At 50.3% G+C, this 11,527-nt stretch overlaps 1 protein-coding gene across 2 annotated transcripts; it reads right to left on the reverse strand.

Annotated features, from left to right (window-relative positions):
- Window positions 1-624: 624 nt before the first annotated feature.
- Window positions 625-8,728, reverse strand: apmap (adipocyte plasma membrane associated protein). Of its 2 annotated transcripts, none has more exons than XM_006806859.3 (9): window positions 8,494-8,728; window positions 8,099-8,215; window positions 7,729-7,844; window positions 7,562-7,654; window positions 6,689-6,805; window positions 6,355-6,529; window positions 6,030-6,164; window positions 4,707-4,899; window positions 625-2,945 (listed from the first exon to the last, which is right to left on the reverse strand). In XM_006806859.3, the coding sequence occupies exons 1-9, from the start codon at window positions 8,583-8,585 to the stop codon at window positions 2,736-2,738; spliced, it is 1,248 nt and encodes a 415-aa protein (XP_006806922.1). In that variant the 5' UTR covers window positions 8,586-8,728; the 3' UTR covers window positions 625-2,735. The 2 variants fall into 2 exon arrangements, with proteins under 2 accessions (XP_006806922.1, XP_006806921.1); XM_006806858.3 differs by having other exon boundaries at window positions 6,689-6,808.
- Between the last annotated feature and the right edge of the window lie 2,799 nt (window positions 8,729-11,527).

An 11,527-nucleotide genomic window follows, 5' to 3' on the forward strand; every position in this document is an offset into this window, starting at 1 on the left:
ACGCTGATCAGGAATATTAGGAGAGTGCGTTTCAGCCTCGGGCTCCTTCACCGTCTCCAATCTCAGGTTTTGTTTGTTCGGCTCGTCCGTCGTGCTCTGACCTGCACGAAAGACGCTGCACGACCTAACGCTCTCCTGAGGTCAAAGGTCAAACAGGAAGTCGACAGCCAGTTTGGATCATCCGTCACATTTATAAAACAAAATGATTCAGTTAAACGAGTTAAACCAGTTTTGAAGATTAACGGACAAATACTGAAGAACTTCAACCCAAAGATTATTATAAAATCTGCTAATGCTAAGCAGCTCATTCAGTGAAACATCATCCATACTAAGCCACGAAACTGCCTGAATTATAAAATCAAACTAAATAAAGCACTCGTCAGTCTTTACAGGGACCATTCTGCTCGTTTCCAGCTGCTTATTTATCCTCTGTCCGAAACAAGCTGCTTCAGCTCCCGGCTCTTTAAGCCCCTCCTCCCTCAAAGCCCACTGTCCTCTGACTGGCCAGCTTCCAGAGGCCTGCTGAGGGGCCGCACGGAGCTGCGCTGACAGTCGGAGGAAATCTGTGGCGTCACGACGTCATCAACAAAACAGGAAACCAACGGAAACGTTTAAAGTCGGCGACGTTTAAAGTCGGCGACGTTTACGCGGCGCTACGGAACCAAAGCTGCTCGCCTTTAATACACGAGCAGAATAAGACGAGTTTGTAATATATTAATACAAAGGACAAGAGGAGGAGGAGGACAAGAGGAGGAGGACAAGAGGAGGAGGACAAGAGGAGGAGGAGGACAAGAGGAGGAGGGCATGAGGAGGAGGAGGACAAGAGGAGGGGGAGGACAAGAGGAGGAGGACGACATGAGGGGGAGGACAAGAGGAGGAGGAGGACATGAGGGGGAGGACATGAGGAGGAGAGCATGAGGAGGGCATGAGGGGGAGGGCATGAGGAGGAGGACAGCTCCTCGTAACAGCTCAGACTCGCTCAGATGACACAAAGAGTGAGTCCACGCTTCGCGACGTCCAGACATCAACGTGAGGGACGTGATCAGCGAGGACATCAAGCTGCGTCCACAACAGGAGCAATTTGCTCGCCACGTTTCGTGACAGCTGATCGCACCGGGTTCTGGTTACCCAGGTAACTCTACAAACAGACCATACCCGTGTTCATCAGTGGTATCCTGCACTCTCATTGGACGAGATTTCAGTCACCTGTCTGGAAGTTGAGAAAAGAAAGGCTTGAAGCCGCCATGTTGCTTCCAGTGTGGACGCAGCTTCGGTGCCACAGGTCTGAAGCTTGGTCGCTCCCAGCTGATGGGCGAGTGGCAGCAGGAGGTCACCGACAGTCACCGGCGTGAAATCGGGACTCACAGAGGAAGCCGCTCAAAACGTCTTTGTGATCGATTTAGTCGCTAACAGAGGAGTCCTCTGTGGACACACTCAAGCATGTCGCTAAGCAACGGTGCCTTCAAAGTAAAAGGTGCTCATTTTGTTAGTTTCTGTGGATAGAGACAGCTTTTATTTTGAAGAGGAGCCATCACTGGTTAGCTAGCTAACATCTGCAGTCAGCATCTTCCACTATGGGAAACTGGAGCGACCAACTTCACACTTGTGACAACCAGCAACCTGCTGGGAGGACACATTTTTCCTTAGCGACCAGCAGTTGCCAGGTAATCCCTACATTAGTATTGTCACAAGAGATCTCCCCTATCCATCTATCAATCTAACCCTAAAGCTACGCCTGAATCCTCCCAAAGCACCCAAGCTAACCCGTTCAGACGCTAGCCCATCAAACTGCTATTGTATAAATATTTCAGTGCTGTCGGCCAATCAAATCACATTACAAAGAAATCCTGGGAGGGGCAAGATGATTGGTTAAACAGTTTGTAATGTGACATCAATCACTGTAGTACGTAAGCACAGTTACAGGTAGGGAGCTTAGCTCAGTCACACCTGTGTTAGCCTCTCTCGTGACTGGTTGGTTGTCACTAAAGACACACCCACAATCACATCCCAACGTGTGTGAGATTAAATAAAATTTTAAAAAAAAAAGAGTGCAAGCGCAGTAGTGCAGACGATAGCCAATCAAAACACATTAAATTGTCCCAAGAGGGCGAAGCAGTTACTCAAGCAGCCTGTAATCTGACATCAGCGTTAGCAGGAAGTTGATCATCACGCTGAGTAACCGCTCTTCTTCTGTGTAAACAAAGTTAGTCAGAGGCAGCTAGGTTAGCTCAGGCTAACTGCTAATCAAAGCATCTGTAAGCCTGCACTATGACTGAAGGGAACAAACTCCGCCCCTAAGAGTATAAAATAGGCCACAGGCTAACGTGCTAGCTTAAATCCATTAGGTAGCGTATGCTTTAGTTAGCTTGAGTTAGCTAGCAGGTGAACGCTGTAGTCGCAGTGGTTTTCAGTGAAGAAACGACAAAAGCAGAAACACAAACCTCGTTTGTCTGGACACTTTTGTTCTGAATAAAAAGTCTAAACATAGCAGTCAAACAAAATACCGTCGAGAAGGGAAGAAATTATCAAAAAAATCTAAATCTAAAGCTGCATGAATCTGAAAAGGAAAAATCAACAGAGATTAGCCAAAAATGGGAACGCCGCCCAATTCCTGGGACAGCCTGTAGGTGGCGCTGGGTGAAGTCATTCTCGGGATATTTCCAAGGCTGGAACGGGTTAACGCCGTGTTAACAAGTCACAAAAATGTCTGTCTGCGCGTCGTCTTTTTGAATCTTCTACACCTTGCTGAGGTCGAGCTTGGCGATGTACGGCGAGCGGAAGGAGCCCAGGTACAGATTCCCATCATGCTCGTGGACCTCGCTGATGTAGGCTGCAACCAGGCCGTTGGGGTCGTGGAAGCTCCGCGTGCACACGCCACCGTCGTGGAGCTCTGCAACCAAACTGTACCGGGGAACAAACTTCATCAGGATATCCTGGCTGAAGAGCTGCAGGAGGGGGGAGGAGACAGACAGGAAGGAGTTAAAGGGAAATCAGGCGTGCTCTGTGACGAACCCGGCGTGACCGCTGCTCATGTTTTCCAGTGTCTGATGCAACAGCGCTCGCTCCAGGTCAAAGTCTGCAGACAGAGCAGCCAATCAGATTACAAAACTCTGGGTTATGACTCATTCATGTTCCTGAACACCAGGACGAAGGCGAGGCGCTCTGACACGCGTCATCACCCTAGAGTTCACCGCCGTTTACCCCACAAACCAGTTTTAACTTTAGCAACGTCGTTAGTAATGATCATTGAATCGGTCGGGGTCAAACCCAGCTGACTCGTGGCGCTCACTCGAGTCTGTGCAGAGGATAATTAAACCAAAGGTCAAAGGTCGAACACTGAATGAAGTTTCCTCCTAGACTAAACATCAGAAGATGACCCCCGGTGATGGCCGCTCCACGCGGTTTACGAAGCGTCTCATTAGCTGTAGCAGAGGCTGCTTCTGATTGGATCGCTTCCAAACTCGCCCACCCTGCTACACAGCTCAATCATCTGTGATTGGCTCTCGTCTCTGCAGATGTTTTCATCTCGCTTTTATTCGTTGATGAAAACTTCATCTTTGTTCTCGTTCGCTATTTTTAATACATCGTCTGTTTTCATCAGATAAAAACTGACGGTCAGCGACATTAACACACGCTCCACCCGTGCCTACGTCAGGTGACATCACAGAAATGACCCTCCCCCGCTCAGGCGGCAACGGATGTAGGCCGTGCTCCTGCACAAACGGCGCCTTTGCTCTGATGTTAACAGAATCCGCTCTCAGCATCCACAACGTGTCAGAGCATCACCTCCCCGCCACCATGTGACCGCATCACCTCCCCGCCACCACGTGACCGCCACCACGTGACCGCCACCACGTGACCGCCACCACGTGACCGCCATCACGTGACCGCCATCACCTCCCCGCCACCACGTGACCGCATCACCTCCCGCCACCATGTGACCGCCATCACCTCTCGCCACCATGTGACCGCCATCACCTCCCCGCCACCATGTGACCGCATCACCTCCCGCCATCACCTCCCGCCATCACCTCCCGCCACCATGTGACCGCCATCACCTCCCCGCCACCATGTGACCGCCATCACCTCCCCGCCACCATGTGACCGCCACCACGTGACCGCCATCACCTCCCCGCCACCACGTGACCGCATCACCTCCCGCCATCACCTCCCGCCACCACGTGACCGCCATCACCTCTCCGCCATCACCTCCCCGCCGCCACGTGACCGCCATCACCTCTCCGCCATCACCTCCCCGCCGCCACGTGACCGCATCACCTCCCGCCGTCACCTCCCCGCCGCCACGTGACCGCCGTCACCTCTCCGCCGTCACCTCTCCGCCGTCACCTCCCCGCCGCCACGTGACCGCCGTCACCTCTCCGCCGTCACCTCCCCGCCGCCACGTGACCGCCGTCACCTCCCCGCCGCCACGTGACCGCCGTCACCTCCCCGCCGCCACGTGACCGCCGCCACGTGACCGCCGCCACGTGACCGCCGCCACGTGACCGCCGCCACGTGACCGTCGTCACGTGACCGCCGTCACGTGACCGCCGCCACGTGACCGCCGCCACGTGACCGCCGCCACGTGACCGCCGCCACGTGACCGCCGCCACCTCCCCGCCGCCACGTGACCGCCATCACCTCCCCGCCGCCACGTGGCGGCCGTCACGTGGCGGCGGTCACGTGTGTATAAAGTCTGTTTTTACCTTGAATATGAACTTTTTGATCCAGGGTCTCTGGGACAGGAAGTCCAGCATTGAGAAGCCGGGGTTCGGTCTCACCGCCGACATGGCCACCCAGTAACCTCCGGTGGAGCTCGGGCGGATGTTGTCAGGGAAACCTGGCAGGTTGTCCACGAACGTGTCCATCCCGCCTTTATTCAGCCCGGCCACGTGGACCCTGGTGCAGAAGAGCGTCACATGACACTGATCAGCTGTCTGTGATGCTGAGCGGCCTCTGGGGCGCCAAAACCCAAACGCTCACGTCACAGGGAACCTCACCCAGCAGCGGGTGATGTCACAGCAGATATATCCATTTTTTATTAAATGTTTACAAACATTTTATTTATTTCAAAACAAAAGCAGCTTAAAAAACATTTTTGCAATGTTTATGTTTTAGTCTCTTTAATCAGAAAAGATGATTCAAGCTTAAAATCCTGCAGAGGTCAGACTGACAGCTGCAACAGAAACACTGATTTATGTCATCGTGACCTGAGTGTAATCAAACTGCATGTTTCTGATTGGCTGTAACTCAAAACAGACGTGACCACAGACCTGTTTACTGTTCACACGCCGCTCAGGCCAGAGCCTGACAGGAAGGAAGCAAAACACCTGACGCGCGCACACACACACAGACACACACACACACACGTGTATTCATATCCCCGTGGGGACATCTCATTGCTTACTCTAAACATAACTGTAACCTGACACCAAAACCACATTTTGAGTCTCAAATACTTTCACACTGGGGGGGCTGTGGATTTGTGTCCCAATAAGGACTGTTGGTCCCCACAAAGACATTAATACCTATACACACTCACGTCTGTCTGTGTGTGTGTGACCAGTGTGTCGCTGACGTAACATGTTACGTAACCGTGCCTGAGCAGGTGTGAACTTCACTAACGGTCCTCGCAGTGCAGACGCGTCCCCGTGAAACAGACGTCCTCACTGCAGCGAACATGTGAACCCCACAAACGCAGAACGTGACTCCCTCTCTCACTCACACACTTGATGTAGGTTAAAAAAAGAAAGAAAGAAAAAAAAGGGTTGGACGATCTCAGAGCCTGTTTCCACGGCAACCGAGATCCAGCATCAGCGCCATCGCGCTCCATCGCAGACGGTTGTTTAACATGCATCGTACATGAGCGGCTCACACAGGAAGTAAAGAACGCCGATGGCGGCCTGGTTTGATTTGCTCGAGATTTTACGTTAAATCTTTTTAACTCTGAGGTTTCTCGTTTGTGCTGCACGTTCTGAACTTCTCTGCCTCGGATGCTCTCGCAGGCACAGGTGAGTCGGGCGGGTTACCTGCGGATCCGGGCCATGGTGGTCTCCGCCACCAGCACCGACTCCTCGTCCGGCAGCAGTTGGATGCCATTTGGGAATCGCATGTCCTCCATCACCACCGTCAGCTCCTTGGTCTCGGTGTTGTACTCGAGGACGCTGCGGATGAAACGGCTCGTGTTAGAGAACCGCTGACAGGCTTTTAATGTGACATGTCACAAACAGGAAGTAGCAATCACACTAAAGTGAACTGATACACAGATGTTTCGACGTATGGATAATTAATAAACGCCATTCTAATAAAGCGTTTGACTGTCAGCGCTCTCAGACGCTCGTTGGACGCAGGTACCGGCCGTCGGGCGTGGCCTCCATGATGAGGTGCATGTAGTCTCTCCGCTGCCACCTGCTGCTGGAGTCGGTGAAGTACACCTTCTTTCCATCTTGCGTCACCGCCACGTCGTTAATAAATGACAGCTTCCTCCCTGCGACCACCTGGCCGCCGTTCACCAACCTGGTCGCCTCACCTGCAAAGAAACACACAGTCCGCTCCACCTGATCACGTGACTCAGCACGAACACAGTCCAGCTGTTAGCTTTGATCCAGATGTGCTACAGTAAAACCCAGAATTTGACTTTTGGGCGCCCAGCAGGCAGGAAGCGTGGGAAGGCTGTACGACCACTCACCTGTGGTGGGGTTGACCTCGAACAGACCCAGGTAGGCATCGGCTACAAACAGCGTCCCGTTGGGTCCGACTCTGATCCCCAGCGGCCTCCCGCAGCTGGGCTCGTCCTCTCTGGAACCTGCTGGACATCGACCAATCAGAAAGGGTGCAAGGTGTGCTTGGACACAGACGTGTGAGGAAGGTTAAAAAGAAATCTTCTCAGGTTGTTCGATTCGTTTATTTTGGCACAAACAGGCTCTAAACGTCAACAAAACTCAGAGCTTCTGCTTCCTGCTGGAGGAAGCACCACAGCGAGCTCACGCTACCTTCGCTGACCTGAACTTCCTGTTCAGGTTCTTCCTGACACACCTGGCTGAAAGTTTAAACCAGAGACTTCAGTTTAATCAGCTGGTTTGAGTTGGAGCCAGCAGACGGCGTGCTGTTACCTGCGTGTCAGGTGTGCTGTGACGCAGGTTTGAGCGTGTCGCCGGGTTCATGCGAGGTCTCTCGCGTGTTTGTGTTGAAAGCAGCGGATCAGGGCTGAAGGTCGAACTGTCAGTTATTTATGGGGAAACTCCAAAGTGAAGCAAGCGTGTGGCTGCAGGCCGGCTGACAGTAACGCCTTGCTCAACGCAGGCTGACGGTTTGATCCCGTCTCACCTGCAGCTCCGTCACATGACGTAAAGTTTAAAGCCCTGAGCAGAGGGAGGCGGGTACACCTGGACACAGGTGAGCGCCGCGTCGCACCTGGACACCGGCCAATCATTTAGGTTTCGTCTAGCCGGCTAACACATGAAACCTGGACATGCTGAAGTGTTTCTAACCTGAAGTCCAGGCCACACCCACAAACTCTGACAGCACGTGAAGACCGGAAGCACACACGGGCACGACTCACCACACGGCAGCTTCCCGAGTCTCGTCACCACGTGGATCCTCCGACCGACCAGCTTCACGATTTTCCCGTCAGCTGTTCCCGAGAACAGAACATCTGCAGACACAGAGGGACAATCCGTCAGCTCTCGGCGCTCCTCGCCATGGTCGCTGTCGACGTCTGACACCAACCTCCGATGTTGGCGATGGACTCGGGGCCGACGAGCTGGTCCTCAAACAGTCTCTGAGCTTCTCGGAGCTTCAGGTTGGGCTCCCAGCAGCCCTTCATCATGGGCGGCTCCTTCAGCCTGCAGCACCACAGCCGACCAGCAGGGGCAGCAGCAAAAACTCGTTAACTTTTATTTCAAAAAGGATTTAACGTGAATATTGTGACTTTCTCTGAGTTTCAGATTACACAGTTACTTTCTGTTTATTCATTAGTTGTTCCAGGATTGAAACATTGGGATCTTTCACACGATTTTATTTTGAAAACATCCAAACTAATTTCTGATGTTTGTAGCCAAACTAATTGTTCATTAAGCGGCTGACTCGCATCACTCACGTGAAGACTTCAGGCTTGATGGGAGACTCGAGGATGAGGATGATGACCAGGAGAGGAAGAAGCAGGAGGACGCCCAGAGAGAGCAGCGTGACCCGGAAGATCTTCCCGCTGTAGGTGCTGAGAGCAGAAACAGAGACGTGACTGCAGCGCGGGGCTCCTCAGGGACCCACCCGGGCTGACCCACCTGACCCCCACCATCAACCGCGTTTCCCACACTAGCTCCATTACTGCAGGCCGCCGTCCTCGTAAACACACCTGCGCATTTACAGGTGCGCATCACGAGCTAACGACGCGAGTCACCGTGTGTGCGTGAGAACACGGAGGCTAACAGAAACACGCAGCGTGTCCCCGTGGGCTGCTCGACACCGCCTCGATGAGAACCCAGCGGCTCTTACCTGGACCCTTTGTGCCGCTGCTCCGGCAGCTCGTCGGTGATCACCTGCGGGCGGTGCAGCCGCCGGAAGCGCAGTCCCGCCGACTCGTTCATGTTGCGCTCGGCCCGGTTCGGTTCGGCTCGGTTGCAAAGCGCGCGGTCACCGTGTGCAGGTTCGGTTTGTTGGAGCGAGTGAAGCAGCAGCTCTGAGCGAGCAGCGGATTCGTCTTCTTCTGAATGTAGTTGGCGGTTGGCAAACAACAAAACGGCGCATTACCGCCCCCAGCCGGCCTGCACCGGAACTACCCCTACAAAACCCGCAGTCCTCCCAAACATTTACCCTCTTTCACAAACAAGGCCCGCTAACCTCCACTTCTCGAGTCCAGTAAATCAGTAAGATCCAGATCCATCTTCATGTCACCGAGGTGGGTCAGTGGGCTCCACCTGGTACTGTGTGACATGATCCATGGTTTCCTCACATGTCCCTGTTATATTTCCCTACATCAACAGTGTGGTGTTCGAACCAGCATGTCCACATCTTATTCCTGAAAGGTGACCATATTTTGAGGACACTTGGCCCAGTCATGAAGAACTGTAATAATGTTTACTTAAAGAAAATGTTAACATATTTAAACGATGCTTTCTCTGTGCGGTTAATGAATGGTGAAATAAAAAATGTCATACAGGCCAACAAGTGCAAAACAAAAAACAACAACTTAAAAACCTCTGGAATTAAAATAATGATGAAATAAAACCTCATCTGCATAAAAAAATGACCGGTCCCGCGACGGTACGACGAAAATTTCTTTTGCGGTTAGTCTGAAAAGCTGCACTTGCGCTTTGGCTTCTTCTAAACATCATCAGCCACGCCCTGTCCATCTGTGAGGCAGAACAACCACTCACAAAGCAGCAGCTCGGGGATGATGTCACACATATGGGGCCTCTGTAGGCCTATAGAAACTCTGCGACTCTGTTTCTCTGCCTGACAGAAGCTAACAGCCGGTTACTAACCTGTGGTTTGTGGCTTCCTCCGCAGCTCTATCTGCCATTTCATTGGCTCTGACTCCACAGTGAGCTCCATACAAACCCACCTGTAAGTCTGTCATCACTGTAAACTGGCCAACGACGAGCTTGAGTCTGAACAGATGATGATGTCACGGTCTCGTGTCTTGTGTCCATTGAACAGCTGACAGTACTGGGAGCATTACTGTGTACTCAGTCCATCCGTGACCCTTTTCCCACGTTGACTGGCTCTGTTCTCTGATGCATCTGTGCATAAAATACTAATAATACTGATGAATGTAAGCCTGTGCTGTATGTGCGTTTAAAGTAAAAGCCCTGTCCCTGTTCATGGAGGTATTGCTGTAACTCTGACTGATGTTGACCTGATGCTCTCTGAGCCACAGCCCAGATTTTCACCCAACCACAGTCCAAGAAACTTAAATTTACTCCCTGTAACTCCTGACTGTGTAACTGAAGCTTCACTTCCTCTCCAACTCTTTCCTGTAAAACATTGTTTTGCTCTTATCAACTGAAAAATTTAAACCCCACTTTTACCACCACTCTTCATCTTTCCCAGTCGCTCCCAGCAGGAAAAGATGAATTGCTCCATGGAAGGAAACCCCATCCCACCCTCTATGTCACATCATTTATCATTAAGGAAAATAACACTATGCTCCCGTTTTCTACAGGAAACCTCTCCGAGTGAATTCTCACTGGTATTTCTCTTAAACATCTATTATCCACCTGAACATCCGCCCACTGGTTTAGATCCTCTTCTGAAACACTTTGATCTTTATATACGCGTCCGTTACTTTCTGTGTAGTGCATTAGTCTTTCATTCATTCGCTCCATTATTTTACAGATGATAGTCTGTCTTTCCCTGGTTCATGTACGGGCACAACCTCTGCCTCCTTCCGGCTTTGCCACAGTTTCTCCCAAACTCTGTCCTATCTAACAAACGACCATCGTAAAGCAAACCTGAGCTTCTCCTGGTGCTGATTTTTTGGATTTCTGGAGAAAAATGAAACTTCCTGTTTTCAATGCAAGCTGGAAAAAAAACAAGATGGGGAAAAATGAAAACATAATAAAAGTCATTAATGAATCCAAACGATCTGAAACTTCCCAAAGTCAACAACAGTTTAAAACACATAAAATAAAAATGTAAATGAGGTCACGTGATGCGTCGAGCTGAGCAGACGTGAGTTTGTGAGCTCTGCACTGGACAGCTTAAAATGTTGGTATTTTAAATCATTTTGCCAACAAATTGCCTCGAATGTTTATATATGTCTAAATGTCTTTAGACGAGTCACACCCCGGATCGAGCAAACGGAGAGAAAGATGCAAACGAGGAGTCAGAGCGAAAGCTAGCAGTGACATGGTAGCTAGCAATAGCCCCGGATATGAAACCATGTGCGACGCTGAGGACGCATTAAGCTCTCTGCGGGAAACTCCAAGAAGGAAGTTTTTTTGGAATGCTATTTTTGATAATATCAACTGGGATAAAGCGTGGCTTGTTCCTTTTAGATTTTGTATTACAAACAAAGTTGGAGAATTACATTTGAAAATATTACATAACATATATCCATCCAACACGTACGTTTCAAGATTCTGTGACATTGAAAATGTACCTTTTGTAAAACTGAACTTGAAATGTTACTCATTTGTTTCATGGCTGTTCATATAGTGCTACATTTTGGAGAGAGTGCAAGACAACATACGAAATCAAAATTGAAGGGAAGAACATTATCACTTATTTTGAAACTAAAGGAAAAAAAATGCCATTGTCAATCTTTATATCTTATTATGGAAATTCCATATACATAAATGTAAATTTCAAAACTCAACCCCATCATTTAATTTGTTTTTGATTGAAATTGAATATTATTTAAACTCTCTTAAATTAGCTTCCAATAAAAAAGGTTTGTCATTGATTGAAATTCATTTAGAAATGTTTAACGAATGAGCGGTCACAACTTTCAAGTACAAAGTTGTTATGAAGTTCCTCCTTTATTTATTTATCCTTCTTATTTCATTGTGCTGTATGTTGTTACTCT

Source organism: Neolamprologus brichardi, chromosome 13 (genome assembly GCF_056152115.1).
Source record: "Neolamprologus brichardi isolate AB-2024 chromosome 13, ASM5615211v1, whole genome shotgun sequence".
Taxonomy (NCBI): Eukaryota; Metazoa; Chordata; class Actinopteri; order Cichliformes; family Cichlidae; genus Neolamprologus; species Neolamprologus brichardi.

Bases quoted from the DNA above. Each gene is read 5' to 3' on its own strand.
- apmap (XM_006806858.3), bottom strand. From the start codon at position 8,585: ATGAACGAGTCGGCGGGACTGCGCTTCCGGCGGCTGCACCGCCCGCAG. The intron at 7,655-7,728 runs GTTGGTGTCAGA...CTGTGTCTGCAG, and splicing joins GTCCATCGCCAACATCGGAG to ATGTTCTGTTCTCGGGAACA. The intron at 6,530-6,688 runs GTGAGTGGTCGT...GTTTCTTTGCAG, and splicing joins CGAGGTCAACCCCACCACAG to GTGAGGCGACCAGGTTGGTG.